Genomic DNA, 20,115 nt, shown 5'->3' with positions numbered 1-20,115 from the left:
CTCTCCAGTAAATATTTACGTGTCTGGGGTTATGGCTCAGTAAGTAAAGGCATTTGTTTGCAAAGCCTGCCTTCCCAGGTTTAATTCCCTATGCATTCATATGAAGGTGGATGGGCATTTGTAGTGGCAAGTGCACATGCACACAAATACAAATAAACAAATAAATTTTAAGGAAATAGTGTACTTGTACTTTATTGTGAAATACTTATAATTTCTAGCAAAAAATAATCTAGATACTTGGTCCTCAGGTGTTGGGCACTGCCAGACTGCAGCCTTCAGGAAATGGGCCTGAGCTGTCAAGCATGGCTAAGGGCCTCTACAGGAGACCACTCCCCCCAGACCAGGACACCTGAATGTCCTGAGACTTAGGCTTGCTCACAGCCCTGTGACCTTTGGCCAGTTACCTAGGAAACTCCTTATCAGCCAGCAGCCTTCACGCAGCCCATCCCCTTGGGCCCCTCTTCATGTCACTATGTGGATCACCTGACTATCTCCCTAAGTGCTTTGAACACACCAATCCCCTTAGGACCCTCTTCCCGCTCTCTCTCACCTGCTTATAAAAACTCAGTCCCCTGACAAATAAACCACGCTACTCTCTGAAGTTGTCTCCTGGTCTCCAGCGTGTACTTCCCATCGCACTCATGGCCGCTCAAGACCCTGCTCTCCGCAGTTGCCTGGACACCTTCGGGGAACCATGACTCTGAGGGTCCAGGGACCCCCACTTAGCCATACTATGTAAACATTAGTCTTCACCCAAAAGAAACAAGAATTTGATCTACATAAATGTTGGCGGGGATGTGGAAAAAAAGGAACCCTTCTGCACTGCTGGTGGGAATGCAATCTGGTCCAGCCATTGTGGAAAACAGTGTGGAGGTTCCTAAAACAGCTAGAGATTGATCTACCATATGACCCAGCTATAGCACTCCTAGGCATATATCCAAAGGACTCATCTCATTTCCTTAGAAGTACATGCTCAACCATGTTTATTGCTGCTCAATTTATAATAGCTGGGAAATGGAACCAGCCTAGATGTCCCTCAACAGATGAGTGGATAATGAAGATGTGGCACATTTATACAATGGAGTTCTACTCAGCGGTAAAGAAAAATGAAGTTATGAAATTTGCCGAAAAATGGATGGACCTGGAAAGTATTATACTAAGTGAGGTAACCCAGGCCCAGAAAGCCAAGCGCCACATGTTCTCTCTCATATGTGGATCCTAGCTACAGATGACTGGGCTTCTGCGTGAGAATGAAAATACTTAGTAGCAGAGGCCAGTAAGGTAAAAAGGAGACATAAAGGGTGGAGAAAGGAAGGGAGGAGGATACTTAATAGGTTGATATTGTATATATGTAATTACAATGATTGTAATGGGGAGGTAATATGATGGAGAATGGAATTTCAAATGGGAAAGTGTGGGGGTGGGGAGGGAGGGAATTACCATGGGATATATTTTATAATCATGGAAAATGTTAATAAAAATTAAAAATAAAAATAAATTAAAAAAAAGAATTTGATCTACTTAAAATACAGTATTTGAAACCATGTTTATTAGAATAATATTACTATTTGGGAACACCTTTCTCTGAAGGTTTAAAGTTTGCTCCAGGCCACGGTTCTTTCATCACATTCCTCTCCCCATGGTGGCAGTCCTTGCTTTGCAAGCTCACAGGCCAAGAGGCACCAATGTCCCACCACACCCCAGCATAACATGGTGAGTCATGTGAAAAGCCCAGTCTATTGCTTCCATCGAGAGGTTCTGCAGACGGCACAGCTGCAATGGACACCAGCCGCACAGCAACCAGCTTGCCCTAGGGGCTTGCACCTCACCTTTTCTTCACAAACTTCTTTCTGGAAGCATTGGGATTTAAGCGTCTCCTCCCGGCTCCCAAAGTACTGTCCCGGACCTGCAGGGTGGCTGAACGACTAGAGATGTCATTCTCTGCAAAGGGAGACACTCCGGCTATATAGTCAGGGGCAAACACATTGGTCTTCTGCCTGGCCTTATGGGAAAGGCGCAGCTGAGGGAAGCGCTGATCCTCCGTCAGATGCGGATTAATAGCATATTTGCCCCCTTTGGGAGTGGGCAAGGAGTACTGCAAATAAAGATGGAAGGCCATTAGAACCATGGAATCCCTGTTGACACAGGTCCAAATGCCGTTAACTAAAGCATCCTTCCACATTTTCATGCAGAGAGAGGACACATGCACAAAACTATACTGCTTTGCTTGCCCTGTGCCAAGACATGTATCCACCCACCTGGTTTTCAACTGAGATGAAAACCTGAGCACAGTATTTATCTACTCACCTAAATACAAAGGGAATTACAACAGAACTCTGATAAGCAGGTGCCATTTTTATGACAGGCATTAGCAATACTGAAATGGCAACATGTCCTAGGGCTGGGCCAGTAAGTAAACTATTACATAAGATGATGTTAGTAGTTTTTAAGAATGTGTGAGGAGGGCTAGAATCTGTGGTAAGGGTGAAAACTGAAGGTACATCCAGGGCTTGGATCTTTGCCAGTAAAAATAAAAACCACCTCCAGTCCAGCTCTCTTCCTGGTCTTTGTTTTTGTTTTGAGGTAGGGTGTCACTTTAGCTCAGGCTGACCTGGAATTCACTCTGTAGTGCCAGATTGGCCTCAAACACAGTGATCCTCCTACTTCTGCCTCCCATATGCTGGGATTAAAAGCATGCACCACCACACCTGACTCCCTGTGTCTTTTGTTGCGTCAGGGTCTCACTCTAGCCCAGGCCAGCCTCAAACTCATGGTGATCCTCCTACTTCAGCCTCCAGAGGTCTGGGATTAAAGGTATATGCTGTCACACCCAGCGTTTACCCTATTTGGTTGATTCTGAAGCTAGGGGCACAGGGCACCACCTACCCGGAGGCCCCGAGGGTTCAGCACTTTGGGGTTGCGGGAGAAGTGCATGTGTAGAATGCCATCATCACTGACTGTCACAGACACCTTCTTCAGGGTTTTGTTCCCACAGTGTGCACAGAACACTCGGTTCATGTTTGACGTGGTTCTGAAAGACACAAACAGATACTGCGCGCTGGTATCACAGGCAGCGGCCCCGTCTCCAGTGTATGAGGAGGCCAGAGCCTCAGGATGAAATGATGGAATATGTGGAGATAAAATGGAGATTACCTCTCCTTACAAAACAAAAGTTGCCAGACTCATGCTGAAAGGATCAGCAGCAAGGAGCAGCTTTCCTCAGAGGGGACAAGTGAGCCACATGAGGAGCAAACAAGTCACTGGGAAAGATGGGTTGGATGTGGTCACATTAGTAATGTGATGTTGACTGAACACTGCCACGCATCAGTCTACAAATTCAACATCAAAGCAACCCCGAGGTTGGCATTATCTCTATTTGAGGAAACTAAGGCAAGCTAAGTACCTTGCTCAAGGTCCAGTGGCTAATAAGTGGCAGACTGCTGCAGACTGAAAGCTGCTGACACAGGAAAAACTTTAAAACCTGCCTCTGTGGATTAATGTGGGTGCTGACAGCAGACCTCCAGGCCTTGCCTCACACCAGGGAGGATCTGGGATAGGAAATAGCTGCCAGTTGAGGGCAAGTGCTCTTATCTCTCAGGGGATCTCCAACAACCCCCTCAGGCAAGGAGATGAAGTGAGTCAAAGGGCCAAATAAGCCAAAATCCTAACTTCTATGTGTCCTCGGAGTGACCAAATGCCTGGGTGCCGCAGACTAACCACTCCAACAAGAAGCTGGCCACTCACCGAGGCTAGTCTCACAACAGAGATTCTTCCAGGGGTTTCTAAGAATGACTATTCAGTTGAGGAGTTAAGAGCTTTTGTACAAAAGACAATGGAGGAAGTGGGATTTTATGAAGCAAGGAGTTGTACTGCCATGTTTAAAACTAGGAGGCAGCCGGGCGGGGTAGCACACGCCTTTAATCCCAGCACATGGGAGGCAGAGGTAGGACGACTGCCATGAATTCAAGGCCATCCTGAGACTACATAGTGAGTTCCAGGTCACCCTGAGCTAGTGTGAAACCCTATCTCAAAAAAGAAAAAGAAAAAAAAAAAAAAAAAGAGCACAACAAACCTCCATGGACCCCTCCCTCACCAGGTGTCAAGTTGTTCTAGTTTTATTTTTCCCCAGAGGTAGGGTCTCACTCTAGCCCAGGCTTACCTGGAAATCACTACATAGTCTCAGGGTGGTCTCGAACTCATGGCGATCCTCCTACCTTTGCCTCCTAAGTGGTGGGATTAAGGGCGTGTGCCACCATACCCAGCTTTTTCCAGTTTTACCTCCACCCTATATTTACCTACCTGTTTCATTTAAAGACAATCCCAGGCACCTCTCCATCCATAGAATCCACATTTTGAACTTTTACCCACTCAGAGAAAGTGTGCAAGGGCTAGAGAGATGGCTTAACCATTAAGGCACTTGCCTACAAAGCCTAACGGGCTTAAGTATGATTCCCCAGTGCCCAGGTAAATCAGAGGTATGAGGTGGTGATGCATCTGCAGATTGTTTCCAGTGGCTAGAGGCCCTGGTGCGCCCATTCTGCCTGTCTTCTATCTCTCTCTCTGTCTCTGAAGAAAGTGTATGGCAGGAGGTGTAAGGAGAAGCATTGGGACAGGTGGCTGACAACCTCAGTCCCAGGGGATCCAGTGTCCCTGGCAGGGGCAGCACCCAGACCGCAAAGAATGCTGAGGTGGAAGGAAAGCACGTATCAGACACAGCGCTCTTAGGGAGTTCTTGGGAGAGATGGGAAAAGCATGTGCAACAGAGGCCCTCCAGTGCAGACCACCAGCTACGCACCTGAAGCAGCCATGGCAGCGCAGGATGTAGCTCCGGGCCTCGCGGACCAGCATGCCGCTCACTGCCAGCACGTGCAGCCCCATCTGCAGCAGCACATTCTACAGCCACCGAGTTGGAGACATGAAACAAGCTTGCTTTTAGTTTTCAATTTGATAGTAATTCTGTTATGGGAACTCCACATGCCCTGGCTTGGTTCATAGCCCTGGGATTTGCTAAAGAGAGTCAGCTTGGGAGACCTCTCAAGACCCATACATGGAGATGGGCACCTGGGTTTCTGTGTAGTTGCAAGGGCTGACCCCTGGACTACTCCATAACTAAGCACAGAACATTATACATTCGTGCTGGAGAGATGGCTTGATTGTTTAGGTGCTTGCTTGCAAAGCCTAAAGGCCCAGTACTCATGAAAGCCAGATGCAGAGTGGCACACGCATTTGGAGTTTGTTTACAGTGGTAGGAGGCCCTGGTGTGCCCTTTCTCTTTCTGTGTCTAACTCTCTCTGCTTGCAAATAAATTTTAAAAAGCACGAATCTGTCACATCAAGGACTGTAAAACAAGCATCTTACTTAAGTTTTGTTTTGTGATAAGTAGCATTAACAATTACCTAAGTTTCTAATACCAAAAACAAACAAAAAAAACCCCAGCAGCTCTGCGCCCCTCCCTCTGATCCTACTACTGTTCCTCATGGGACCACTGCTTGGCACTTGCATGACTAATAACCCAAGCTGTTCTGGGTCCATAGCACCCACCTGCATAGCGAAGTCTGTAGTCACACAGCCAACCCTCACATCCTTTGGGACATCACACTGCTTGAACTCCTGCTGGATCTGCTTGATGTTTCTGGGGGTTATCCACCCACCCTCGTCACCATCGCTGTCTTCATCTTTGCCTTCTTCGAATCCATCTTCCTCCTCCTGCTCCTCATCCCTTCTGTCAATCTGAAACATCAATAGAATTGGCAAATTCCCAGTCCAAAGAAGCTGTGTGGGGAAGCACCCATGTTCTCTGTCCCTGGGAGACCATAGGCTGGGGCATTACCAGCAGCTCCTGCAGCTCATGATCAATGTTAGGCAGAGGGTTCCTCCAGAACATGAAGGAGCTGAACTCGAGGTCCTCCAGATCATCGACTTGGTGGCCATGATCTACTTTTTCTTGTGGGAGATTAGGCTAACATGAAAACAAGTAACAGTTACTTCATTTCCCAAGCACAGGGACCAAACCCAGGGCTTTGCGTATACCAGCTAAGGGCTACCACTGTGCTGTCACCCTGCCGACCCAAAAACATCTTAAAAGCCTGAAAGCTGAGAGGTTCACAGGTGAAATCATAAGACGTGCAAGTCAAATTAGAAAGGATAGACAGAAAACTATGCTATGAGTCCAGGTAAATTTTCTTTGCTGTCAAGAGACAACTTGTAGGAACTGGAGAGATGGCTCAGCAGTTAAATGTGCTTGTCCGCAAAGCCTGGCGGCCTGGGTTTGATTCTTCACTGCTCACACAAAGACACACAAAGTGGTACATGTGTCTGCAGTTCATTTGCAGTACCAGGAAGCTCTGGCTCACTTATTCTCTCTCTCAGATAAATTTAAAAAGGAGTGAGATAATGTGTGGAACTTGACAGTGACAGAAAAGAGCCAAAAACTCCTAGAAGGAATCACCTTGGAGGGCAGATGAAAACCAGAAATGTGCAGAGGAGTTTCCGGGTGCTGAATAGAGGAGCTCACTTTAACCTGAAAACAACAAGCAAAGTTGGCTCTGAGCAAAGAAATAAGAAAAGTTTACTTTGACTTCTTTTTGTTTTTGTTTTTTTTAATGTAGAGTCTCACTGTGGCCTTGAACTCAAGGAGATCCTCCTACCTCTGCCTCTTGAGTGCTGGGATTAAAGGCAAGCATCACTATGCCCAGCTAAAGATTTATTTTTTATTTTTTTGGTTTTTCGAGGTAGGGTCTCACTCTGGCCCAGGCTAACCTGGAATTCACTATGTGGTCTCAGGGTGACCTTGAACTCACAGTGATCCTCCTACCTCTGCCTCCCAAGTGCTAGGATTAAAGGTATGCACCACCAAGCCCAGCTTTAGTTTGATAGTTTAATACAAAGGATAATTAAAAAAAAAAATGAGGGCTGGAGGGATGGCTTAGCAGTTAAGGCATTTGCCTGCAAAGCCAAAGGACCCAGGTTCAATTCCCCAGGACCCACGTTAGTCAGATGCACAAGGGGACACTTGCATATGGAGTTTGTTTACAGTGTCTGCAGGCTCTAGTGTGCCCATTCTCTCACTCTATCCCTCTTTCTCTGTCAAATAAATCAATAAATAAAAATGAAACAATTAAAAAACTAGGCCGGGGGGAGGGAAGGTATTACCATGGGATATTTTTTATAATCATGGAAAATGTTAATAAAAATTTGAGGAAAAAAAATGGGCCAAGTGTGGTGGCACAAGCCTTTAATCTCAGCACTTGGGAGGCAAAGGTAGGAAAATCGCTGAGGGTATGAGATCAACCTGAGACTACACAGTGAAGGCCAGGTCAGTCTGGGCCACAGCAAGACCCTTAAGCCCCCCCACTCACAAAAAAACAAGAATTCCAGGTCAGCCTGGGTGACATTGAGACCCTACCTTGAAAAACCACCAAACCAAACCAAACCCCCCCAAAAAGAAAAATCTATTTAAACAATCAACAATAAAAAGCAGAGGGATATTTTTTCCTTTTTATTTCAGTTTAAACAACACTACCAAAGAACCTACCTATCAAGAGACTAAAGCCGGGTGTGGTGGCGCACGCCTTTAATCCCGGCACTAGGGAGGCAGAGGTAGGAGGATCACCATGAGTTCAAGGCCACCCTGAGACTCCATAGTGAATTCCAGGTCAGCCTGGACTACAGTGAGACCCTACCTTGAAAAACAAAAACAAAATGAAACAAAAAAGAGACTGAAGGCCAGGCCTGGTGGCACCTGCCTGTAATCCTAGCCCATGGGAAGTGGAAGCAGTACCAGGGGTTCAGTCACTCTTGGTCACATGGAAAGTTTAAGGCCAGCCTACACTACATGACTTACCTTTTCTGGCTCTTGCTTTAGGTGAGACACTCCAACAAATTCTGCTTCTAATTGGTAAGTAAGCGCCAGCACTTGTATATCTGTTGCAGAGAGGCTGGGGTAGTCTCCAGTTTTCTTTGAAAATTCAGTCACTGTAAACAAGAGACATACACTCATTCTCTCTACAATAAATAAACGAAGGCTAAAGAGATGGCTCACCAGTTAAGGTGCTTGCCTGCAGAGCCTAAAGACCTAGATTTGATTCCCCCAGTACCCATGTAAAGCCATATGCACAAAGTGGCACATGTATCAGTTCATTTGCAGTGGCTACAGGCCCGACGTGCCTATTCTCTCTCTCTGCTTGCAATTATATAAATAAAAATATTAATAATTAGCAAATAAATAAAACTCAAAATGGATATCCCATAAAAAACACAACATCGGGCTGGAGAGATGGCTTAGCACTTAAGGGGCTTGCCTGCAAAGCCAAAGGACCCCGGTTTGACTCTCCAAGACCCTCGTAAGCTAGATGCACAAGGAGCATGCATCTGGAGTTCGTTTGCAAGTGGCTGGAAGCCCTGGAGTGCCCATTCTCTCTCAAAAAAAAAAAAAAAAAACCCAACTATTTTCTGACTTTTTTCTACTCATAAGTGAGAAATTCCCGTTTTTCACTGACAAACTCTGTACCAGTCAGGTTTACTGTGACATCCCTATCAAGTAGGACAAAAGTGAACACGGCAATCTACACATGACAACAGCTCTCTACTTAAAGCTTTGGTGCTGGGCTGGGGTGACGGATGCAGCGGATGGAGCTCTGGCCGCACAGCTCTCACTAAACCTGAGTTCCGACCTCCAGACCTCACGTAACATCAAACGAGATGGAAGGACGGAAGGCGATGGAGCTTAAACGAATATTCCTCCTACGGTTGACAGGACCCGACAGGTACGAGTCCCGTTTCGCAGAGAAGGCCTGCAGAGCGCGACACACCGGGGTGCACACCGCGGGCTCGCGGCACGACCGCCGGGCACGCGGCGCGGACACTCACCCAGGCGCACGTACTCGGGGCAGGGCTCCAGGAGCCGCAGCTCGTAGGGCAGCACCGCGAGCCGCCTGCGCGTGGCCCGGTCGCGGATCTCGCTGACCACGTCCCGGACGGTGTAGATGTTCCTCCCGATGTCCTGCCGAGAGACCGGCCCAGCTCACACCCCGTCGTGCCGCGCGCCGCGCCGCCCGACCCCACCCACGCGCACCCCTTTAAGGGTCGCCGGCCCGGGCCTGCCGGCTGCTGGCTGGCTCTCCCGTACCTGCAGGGCCGCGTCCTTTAAGAAAGCCCCGGCGTCCGCCACAACGTGCTCCACGCGCGCCATGTTGGAGGAGGGCCGCGGTTGTGCGCTTGCGCACCAGGCCGATGTTCCAATCCAGTCCTCTGGGGAAGCAGGAGGGCCAGCGGCCGTGGGACAGCGCCGCCTGGCGGCCGTGGCCCGCATCTTCCACCTCGGGACTACCACCCTAGGCAGAAAGAGAGGCCTCCAGCAGGGAAGGAAGTGTGGCTGGGGTTAATTTTTTTTTTTTTAATTTAATTTATTAGTTTTCTTTTCAGTAAATACAGACAGTTTGGTACCATTATTTAGGCTCATCTGTGATCTACCCCCTCCCATTAGACCCTCCTTGTTAATGAAAATGGGTCGTGCATTGTGGAGTTAGCCCCCAGTTATTGGTATGATAAATGTCTCTGCTAATCATGACCCAACATGTAACTCTGACATTCTTTCCGCCCCCTCTTCCGCAAGATTTCCCTGAGCCATGTTGGGTTCATTTTTGGGGTTAAATTTTGGAAACGCTTGAGGAAATTTGCCTCACCAGCCATTCCTTAATATCTTCTTTACTTTAAAGAGGTTTTTGTTTGGTTGGTTGGTTTTGTTTTTTTGAGGTAGGGTTTCATTATAGCCCAGGCTAACTTGAAAATCACTATGTAGTCTCAGGGTGGCCTCAGACTCACAGTGATACTCCCACCTCTGCCTCCCAAATGCTGGGATTAAAGGCGTGTGTCACCACACCCAGCTAGTTTTTTTTTTTTTTTAACTTGATTTATTTGGGCTGGAGAGATGACTTGGTGGTTAAGGTGCTTGTCTGTGAAGCCTAAGGACTTTGGAGTTTGTTTGCATTGGTTGGAGGCTCTGGCATGGCCCATTCTCTCTCTCATAAATAAATAAATTAATTTTTTTTAATTTATTTATATTTATTATGTTTTACAAATGTACCCTTATATCCCGTCCCCCCCCACTTTCCCTGAGGGTCTCCTCTGGGGTTATTGATGTCCACTACTGGATAATTAAGGTCTTAGTCTCTGTGTTGGGGGGGTACTTCTTTACTACTTTTTTTTTTTTGGTTTTTCAAGGTTGGGTTTCATTCTAGCCCAGGCTGGCCTGTAATTCATTCCGTCTCAGGGAGGCCTTGAACTCATGGCAATCCTCCTACCTCTGCCTCCCGAGTGCTGGGATTAAAGGCATACACCACCATGCCTGGCTTTTCTTCTTTACTTTTAAAAGTAAAACCTGGGGCTGGAGAGATGGCTTAGCAGTTAAGCGCTTACCTGTGAAGCCTAAGGATCCCGGTTCGAGGCTCAATTCTCCAGGTCCCACGTTAGCCAGATGGATAAGGGGGCGTACATGTCTAGAGTTCCTTTGCAGTGGCTTGAGGTCCTGACGTGCCCATTCTCTTTCTCTCTCTCTCTCGCTATCTGCCACTTTCTCTTTCTGTTTTTTGCTCTCAAATAAGTAAATTAAAAAAGAAAAAGTAAAACCTGTATGTATCTTCATTGCTGAAAGTAAATAAGTACCTGGACCTTGTGGCGCATACCTTTAATCCTAGCACTTGAGAGGCAGAGGTAGGAGGATAGCCGTGAGTTCAAGGCCAGCCTGGAACTACAGTTAGTGCCAGGTCAGCCTGAACTAGAGTAAGATCCTACCTGGGGGGGGGGGGAGGGAAATAGCTACTTTAGGCCAGTAGGCAGAGTCAACCAGCTCAGATAACCCAACATTCTAACTTGGAGCCACTTTACCTATGTATGCATGTACATGGAAAGGTTGATGATGAGTATATTTATCAATGGCTCTCCAATTCATTTACTGAGGGATACAAACTCAAATTTTCATGCTTACAGGGCAAGGGTTTTATCCACTGCATCCCTAAAGCCTCTGTCTTACCTATTCCTCAAATAACCATTGTGTATGTACTTTTAAAAACATAATTTATTTGTTTAGAAGCAAGCAGAGAGAGAAACAGACAGACATATGAATGGGTGCAACAGAGCCTCCAGCTGGGCAAATGAGCTCCAGATGTATGTGTCACTTTGTGCATCTGGCTGTACGTGGGTACTAGGGATTCATACTTCAGGACCACTAAGGACTACAGGCAAGTGCCTCAACCACTGGGCCATCTCTCCAACTCCTGCTTATGTACTCTTGACTCTATTTTGAGCAACTTGGTACTAGGGTCTGTCTTACCATAACATATTCTCTCTTCTTTGCTAAACCAGGCACATCATTCTCTAGGAGATATTTCTTTGCTTAATTGAAGGGAAGGACTTTTTAATAACTTACATATTTTCTTAAATCTGGGAACCCACAATTGTCAGATCTACCCCCATTACATACTGGCAAATTTTGCCTAAATGTTGTTGAGTCTTCATCATCTGCCTCATTCATTCAAGTCTTCTTCAGCAGGTTTCATTCCAGTCTTGTCCCTGAGTTGTGATTCATCTGTCCTGTATAAAAATCCTTCTTCACTTCTGGTTAAGATGGTGGCATAGGTACCACACCAAAGAAGCCTAGGTGAGAAAAAGCCAAAAAACCCAGCAAAGTACACTCTCCTACTAAAAAGTGAGGTGTAAGCCAGGCATGGTAGCACACGCCTTTAATCCCAGCACTTGGAAGGTAGAGGTAGGAGGATCACCATGAGTTCAAGGCCACCCTGAGACTACATAATGAATTCCAGGTCAGCTTGGGCTAGAGTGAGACACTACCTCAAGAAAAAAAAAAAAAAAAAAAAAAGTGAGATATATAAGAAATTACCAACAGAGATCCAGAGCATCCAGAGCCCACACAGGCAGGCAGAAGTGGCCCCAGCACTGGCACCAGATCAGCAGGGCCACAGCAGCAAGGCTTGGCTCGAGCCACAGGAAAAGCCGAAGGGATTTCCACTCACGCTGGAGCTCTTCGCAAACTCAAGAAATGTGAAGAACCACAGCAAACAATGGAGGAGCAGATCACAAGGTAGAGGATCACATGGACCAGCAGGAGAACTAGTGACATCATCCACAGCCCCCCCTCCCCCACCGCCAGCTCAAGGGCCAGCAAGCACCAGAGCCAAGGGGAAGAGAGCTCACAGCACCCAGCACCAGCGACCACACCAGTGATCCAATGACCCAGCCAGCCTACTTGAACCCAGGGTGCATCAAAGAGGGACCCAAGCAGCAGCGCAGCACAACTGAGACCAAAATCATCCCAAAAGATAACTGGGATTACACCAGGTCAGTACCCACCAAATAAGCCTGGTTCATAGGCCTGAACTGGAAGTGCTAATTGCACCTTCCATATCAGGATAAACTATATGTTAAATCTGATGGATGGTCAGAGTTGCCATTCTTAAATAAGCTATATTTTGGGCTTGTTATTTGTTGTTTCTTGATTTATAGTGGCTTTGCTTCCTCTTCTGTTGTACATTAAGGAAGGGTCTCACTTGGTCAGAAGCTGACTTGGAACCCTCAACAGACCAGAAATTTTAACCTCTTTTTTGACAGGGTTAAGGGTGTGGGGCACCACACACCCTAAGGGACAGTGATTTTGTTAGAGGATCTAGTTGCCATAATATCTATCTACTCTTGCATGAATACCCTGTGCTGTTTTTCATTGATAGTGTACATTGTTTAGTTAAATTTTAGAATTTGCCTGTATTTTGTTCCACTCAGCCTACTTGAATGCTGTCATAGCAGGCAAACACAACACCTAGGGTCACTTTTGTAGATATTCTGAGAGTCTTGAGTGCCACACCTAGCACATTAAGCTCCTACCCTGAAGATATATAACATCAGATTGATTGATACTGAAAGACCCCCACAGGGAGACCTTCACTCAAGTCTCAAGATAGCATGCACCCAAAGACACATGGGAGACCAAATTTGCTGCAAAAGCATGAGGCTTTATTCGGGAAACCAGAGCTCTGGGGTCGACACGTATCTCATGCAAGAGACAGAGGAGTCGACCCTGAGCCCTATTGGGTGTTTCTTTTTATAGGGTTTTTAGCAAGGAAGGGAAAGGGGAGGGGGTTTCACAAGGGTATTTGCCAAGCTTGTACAGTTATGTCTACATATCTTATTTGTGCATAACCAGAGTTTAAGTCCTTGGTCAGGCTGTCTTGGGGAACTATTTTATTATTTTGGTTTTTCTCAAAATTGTATTTTTGTTTATCCTCTTCCCAGGACATAAAGTTTAGGTTGACCTGACCAACCCATATCTTGGGCCACCTACAGCCTATCTTTTAGCCTATTTTTGATTTACTCCTGAATATACAGTTCAGGCTGTCCCCTACCTGTAGCAACCAGCTATTTCTTCACTAAGTTTACTTTAAAATTTTCCATCCTGCCTTTCAATACATCTAATAATACTGCAGATAACTAGAAAATCCAAGCATTAAGTTAATCCAAGATGCAAAGATGTATACATTATAACACAAGAAACACCAAAAATCAAGACAATATAAATCCACCAAAAAGCATTAATGCATCAGAAATGACCTCCAGTGAGAATGAGTTAGAGGAAATGCCTGACAAAGATTTCCAAAGAATGATTATAAATATGCTCAAAGAAATCAAAGAGGAAATAAAAAGAATCAAAGAAGACACAGGACACCAATTTAATGAAATAAAGAGGTCAATACTAGACATAAATAAGGAAATAGAAATAATAAAGAAAAACCAGTCAGTATTACTAGCAACGAAGAACACAATTAATGAAATTAAAAAACTCTGTAAAAAATCTCACCAGTAGAATGGATGAAGGAGAGGACAGAATATCTAAACTAGAAGACCAGGTGGTAGATCTATTACAGTCCAACAAAGAAAAAGACAAACTAATAGGAAAGTATGAATGGGAATTTCAAGATATTCAGGACACTATGAAAGATAAAACATCCGAATTCAGGGTATAGTAGAAGAAGAATTTCACTCCAAAGGCATAGTAGGCATTTTCAACAAAATCATAGAAGAAAACGTACCCCAAACTGGGAAAGAGATACCAATGCAGATACAAGAATCCTTTAGAACCCCAGCCAGACAAAACCTGGAAAGAACTTCTCCTCAACATATTATAATTAAACTACCAAACATACAAACCAAAGAAAATATATTGAAAGCAGTTAGAGAGAAAAATCAAGTTACCTGCAAAGACAAGCCCATCAAGATCACAGCAGATTACTCAACACAAACTTTAAAAGCCGGAAGGACTTGGAGTGATGTATTCCAAGTTCTGCAAGATAACAACTGTCAACCAAGGTTACTTTATCCTGTAAAGCTGTCCATTCAAATAGATGGAGAAATAAGGACATCCCATGACAAAAGCAAGCTAAAGGAATATTTGAAGACAAAACCAGCTCTACAGAAAATACTTGAAAGAGTCAGGCATGGTGGCGCACGCCTTTAATCCCAGCACTCGGGAGGCAGAGGTAGGAGGATTGCCATGAGTTCAAGGCCACTCTGAGATGACAGAGTTAATTCCAGGTCAGCCTGGACCAGAGTGAGACCCTACCTCGAAAAACCAAAACAAAAAAAAAAAGAAAATACTTGAAAGGATCCTCCATGCTGAAGAGAAAGAAAAGCACACATATAAGGAACCTGGAAAAAACAAACCATACTCAAATACTAGTTAATAGAAGGGAGCAAAGGTAAAACCAGAAGAACAACAAAAAATAATGGCAAAAATAAATACACACCTTTCAATAATATCTCTTAATAGCAATGGCCTCAATGCCCCAACCAAAAGACATAGGTTTGCAGACTGGGTTAAAAAGCAGGATCTAGCCGGGCATGGTGGCACATGCCTTTAATCCCAGCAGAGGCAGAGGTAGGAGGATCCACCATGAGTTCAAGGCCACCCTGAGATGACAGAGTTAATTCCAGGTCAGCCTGGACCAGAGTGAGACCTTACCTCGAAAAACCAAAAAAATAAAAATAAAAAAGCAGGATCTGGGGCTGGAGAGATTGCTTAGTGGTTAAGTGCTTACCTGTGAAGCCTAAGGACCCTGGTTCAAGGCTCAATACCCCAGGACCCACGTAAGCCAGATGCACAAGGGGGTGCACGTGTCTGGAGTTCATTTGCAGTGGCTGGAGGCCCTGGAGCCCCCATTTTCTCTCTCTATCTGCCTCTTTCCCTCTCTCTCTCTCTCTCTCTCTCTCTCTCTCTCTCTGTCACTCTCAAATAAATAAATAAATAAATAAATAAATAAATAAATAATGAACAACAACAACAACAAAAGCAGGATCCTTCAATTTATTTCCTCCAAGAAACTCACCTTTCTACAAAGGATAGACAATATCTTATGGTGAAATGTTGGAAAATGGTGTTTCAAGCAAATGGGCCTAGAAAACAAGCAGGGGTTGCTATCCTAATATCTGACAAGGTAGACTTCAGTGCAACATTAGTCAGGAAAGATAAAGAAGGTCACTTCATATTGATTAAAGGCACACTCCAACAGGAGGACGTTACAATCTTAAACATATATGCACCTAACATGGGGGCTCACAACTTCATCAAACAAATGCTATTAGAACTCAGGTCACAGATAACACCAAACACAGTGGTAGTGGGTGACTTCAACACCCCACTCTCATCAACTGACAGGTCATCCTGGCAAAAAATAAACACAGAGACATCTGGATTAAATGAGGTCATAGAAGAAATGGACCTAACAGATATATACAGGACATTTCATCCAAATGCTGCAGAATATACATTCTTTTTAGCAGCACATGGAACATTCTCTAAAATAGACTATATATTAACCCAAAGCAAATCCCAACAAACACAGGAAAATTGAAATAATCTCTTGCATTCTATCTGATCACAATGGAATCAAAATACAAATCAATAGCAAGAAAAGCTATAGAGCATACACAAAATCATGGAAACTAAACAATACACTACTAAATGATGAATGGGTCAATGAAGAAATCAAAAAATTCATAGAGTCAAATGATAATGAGAACACAACATACCAAAACCTTTGGGACACAATGAGGGCAGTCCTAAGAGGTAAATGTATAGCTTTAAGTGCCTATATTAAGAAATTAGAAAGGTCTCAAGTAAATTACCCAATGCTTTACCTTAAAGCCTTGGAAAAAGAAGAACAAGGCAAACCAAAAATCAGTAGATGAGAACAAATAATAAAGATTAGGGCAGAAATTAATGAAACAGAAATCAAAAAAAATAATCCACAGAAACAATGAAACAAAGAGTTGGTTCTTTGAAAGGATAAACAAGATTGATAAACCCTTAGCAAATCTGACCAAAAGAAAGAGACACAAATTAATAAAATTAGAGATGAAAGAGACAACATCACAACAGATACCAGAGAAATTCAAACAAATCCTAGGGACATACTATAAAAACATACTCCACTAAGTATGAAAATCTGAAAGAAATAGATTATTTCCTTGATTTATATAACCTACCTACATTAAATCAAGATGAGATTAATCATTTAAAAAGACCTATAACAAGTATGGAGATCCAAAAGTTATCAAAAAATCTCCCAACTAAAAAAATTCCAGGCCCCGATGGATTCACTGTTGAATTTTACCAAACCTTCGGGGAAGAACTAACACCATTGATTCTTAAGCTTTTCCATAAAATAAAAAAAGTAACTGTGGTGGTTTGATTTAGATGTCCCCCATAAACTTAGGTGTTCTGAATGCTAGGTTCACAGCTGATGGATATTTGGGAATTAATGCCTCCTGGAGGGAGTGTATTGTTGGGGGCAGGCTTAAGGGTGTTATAGCCAGTTTCTCCATGCCAGTGTTTGGCACACTTTCCTGTTGCTATGGTCCACTTTATGTTGGCCAGGGGGTGATGTCCACCCTCTGCTCATGCCATCATTTCCCCCTGCTATTGTGGAGCTTCCCCTTGAGACTGTAAGCCAATATAAATCTCTTTTTTCCCACAAGCTGCTCTTGGTTGGGTGATTTCTACCAGCAAGGCGAACCGGACTGCAACAGGATTCCTACCAAACTCCTTCTACGAAGCCAGTATCACCCTGATACCAAAATCAGGCAAAGATAGAACAAAAAAAGAAAATTACAGACCAATCTCCCTCATGAACATAGATGCAAAAATTCTCAACAAGGAGGGCTCAGGGCTAGGAGGAGGGATACTGTTGCAGTCAGGTTTGCATTGCTGGCAGAAATCACCTGACCAAGAGCAGCTTTTGGGGAGAAAAGGTGTTTTTTTTTTTTTTTTTTTTTTTTTTTTTGGCTTACAGGCTTGAGGGAACACTCCACAATGGCAGGGAAAAATGATGGCATGAACAGAGGGTGAACATCACCCCCTGGCCAACATTAGGTGGACAATAGCAACTGGAAAGTGTGACAAACACTGGCAAGGGGACACTGGTTATAACACCCATAAGCCCGCCCCAACAATTAACACTCCCTCCAGGAGGCTTTAATTCCTAAATCTCCACTGGCTGGGCACCCAGCATTCAGAACACCTCAGTTTATGAGGAATACCTGAATCACACCACCACATATGCTCCTTGGGTAGAGACTCCTCTAGAGCCTAGCTCCCCAGTTGCTCCCTCACCCACACCTCAAGCATAGGGAGTAAGCAGCTGCTCAGACCCCAACCGGTCCCAATAATGGGCCCCTTAGAGCTGCTGTGAGGCCCTGGTGTCTAGTGGGAACATCGGGCCAGGCTCTGGCTTCTGGCAGCCTGGGACAGTGAGCGAGGTCCTGAGAAGAGATAAGTGGTGGCCCCTGCTCCGCTAGGCCTCCAGCACGAGACTGTCTGAGTGGCTGTCCCCAGAGTGAGGGGGAAGATGTGGATGCCAGTGTAGTGGGTGACTGGGTGCTCCTTTCCAAATATGCTTTGAAAACCCAATCCTACTGAATCTTCACACTCATCCCTGAAGGTAGGCACTCTACCAAACTTGCCTTACGGAAAGGAAAAGCAAGGCTCTAAGGTAATTTAGTTCCTCAAGCTTATATGACTGGTGGAAGAGTTGGAATTAAATGGAGGGCTAATGGGGCCAGGTAGTAGTAAAGATCCCCTGTTTAAGCTGCCCTATAAAGCAATGTACAGATAGATGTGGTGACCAGAATGGCCCTGGGGACTGGTCAACACCTTGCAGCCCTGCTTAAGGTCACATAGCCAGGAAATGCAAACAGCCAGACCTGACTTTGGAGCCCATGGCCTGGGCCCTGAACTGAGAGGGAGCCTAAGAGGGATGCCCAGTGGAAGCCCTCTTTGCCTGTCCCTGGTAGCAAAGAACACTTCTAGGTGCCATCCTTCCCATAGTGAAGGCCACCATGAGGGGGCAGGGACACTGTGGGCACCTGGTTCCGTCAGCTGAGCCCCTCTGGTCCCTAGGCAGTGGGCAGTGGCCTCCCTTAGAAAGGTAAAGGCACCTGGGCTCACAGACCTCCACCAGCCCAGCTCATGTCTCCACTAACCAGCTAACCACAGGGATCTGCCCGGAGACCCAGCCTGTCTGAGGACCATAGGCACAGACTCCTGTGAATCCAGGCAGGAGCAGCAAAGAACTGAGGGGCCCTGGCTGGTTCTGGCCATGAAGAGGCATGAGCCCTGAAAGAAATGGATGCCCACTGATGTGTTTGTGGGCTTCGTGTGGACAGGGTCTGACCACTGGCCAGTCCAGCTCATGACTAGAGGTCTGCAGCACCTTCAGTCTCCACAGAATGGAAGAGGTTAACTACACAACCACCCACTGCAGAAGGCCCTCTCCATTTGGCCTCAGTCTTCTCTCTGTCCCTGGTGTCTGATGTACCCTGTGCCAGGAACACCCTTTCCCACTGGACATCCCTCTCAGGCTCCCTCTCAGGTCAGGGCCCAAGCCATGGGCTCCCAAGTGAGGTCTGGCTGTTTTCATTTCCCGGCTATGTGACCTTAAGCAGTTACTGAACTTCTGTGAGCCTCAGTTTCCACCCTTGGCAGATGACTGGAAAGATCCAAAGCAGCATGCTGTGTGTAAAATGCATTGCAAGAAGCAAAGGAAGGCTTTTCTTCTCCTGGGAAATGAACATGTGATGCACTGGGAAACCCAAGGACCCTGTGATTTTAGTAAGTTCCTGCTCCAATGATTCTGGCCTGATGGAAGCTGTTTCCAGCCAGACCCTGTGCTGAGCATGAGCCTGTGACCTAGAACAGCACAGAGGGCTCACGTTAGCCGCGGAGCATATATATGTAAGTCTATACACGAATGGGGTGGTTTGGAAAGCCAGCTTGCCAGAACCAGAACCAGCCAGGCTGTGCAGTGGCAGCTAAACATGCAGGCACCGCCACCCAGTGGGCACTCTTAGCACCATGAATTTGATGCTGGCAAGGCAGAGAAGTGTCCAGCCACACAGAAAGAAGCAGCCCTCACCACAAATACACCGTGAGCACATAGGACAGGCCCCTTGCACACAGGACAGGCCCCTTGTATGCCTCTATACCTGCACAGAGGTGCTTCCCAGCCCCTCCCCCCTAGGGAACCATCTTGGCTTCGGCATGCTTTGTCCTCCCAAAAGCTCACTGGGTGAATGTGTGAGGATAGCCAGATTGTCTGAGATGGAAAAGGGAGGGAGGTCACACCAAGCAAGGGCACACCAATTCTTACCGAGCTTCCATCCATGAGGTAGGTGTGACCATCACACAGCGGGGTAAAGGCGCTTGCCCAAGCCCACCCAGCTAGAGAGGCTCCAAGCCCAGCCCTGCACCGTGGCGTGTCACGCTTCCTCACAGCTCCACAAATACCCATCTGTGAAAATGGCTTGTCCGGATCCCTCAACCTCCTTCCTCAATGAGAATGTAACTTGAAATGGAATCACTTTGGCCCGTAATTCTAGCTGAGGCCTCAAGGAGACTGTTTTAACACCTCTCCATAGCCATTGTCAAACCTGCCCTGTCTTCCTTCTCCCAGCAATGGTGTGTGTGTGTGTGTCTGTCATGGGCACATTAATATGCTTGCATGTGTGAGTGTGCCATGTTTGTACATGTATATGTGAATGTGCATGGTGATATGT

General features: G+C 45.8%; 1 protein-coding gene across 1 annotated transcript; it reads right to left on the bottom strand.

Moving 5' to 3' along the window:
• Positions 1–1,527: 1,527 nt before the first annotated feature.
• On the bottom strand, positions 1,528–9,193 carry Nob1 (NIN1 (RPN12) binding protein 1 homolog). Its single transcript, XM_004659541.2, has 9 exons — positions 9,128–9,193; positions 8,869–9,001; positions 7,844–7,974; positions 6,449–6,520; positions 5,831–5,959; positions 5,542–5,730; positions 4,796–4,893; positions 2,887–3,031; positions 1,528–2,095 (listed from the first exon to the last, which is right to left on the bottom strand). Exons 1-9 carry the CDS (start codon positions 9,188–9,190, stop codon positions 1,826–1,828), a joined length of 1,230 nt encoding a protein of 409 aa, XP_004659598.1. The 5' UTR covers positions 9,191–9,193; the 3' UTR covers positions 1,528–1,825.
• Between the last annotated feature and the right edge of the window lie 10,922 nt (positions 9,194–20,115).

Source organism: Jaculus jaculus, chromosome 1 (genome assembly GCF_020740685.1).
Source record: "Jaculus jaculus isolate mJacJac1 chromosome 1, mJacJac1.mat.Y.cur, whole genome shotgun sequence".
In the NCBI taxonomy this organism is placed as follows: domain Eukaryota; kingdom Metazoa; phylum Chordata; class Mammalia; order Rodentia; family Dipodidae; genus Jaculus; species Jaculus jaculus.
This window is presented reverse-complemented; position numbering and strand designations above follow the sequence as displayed.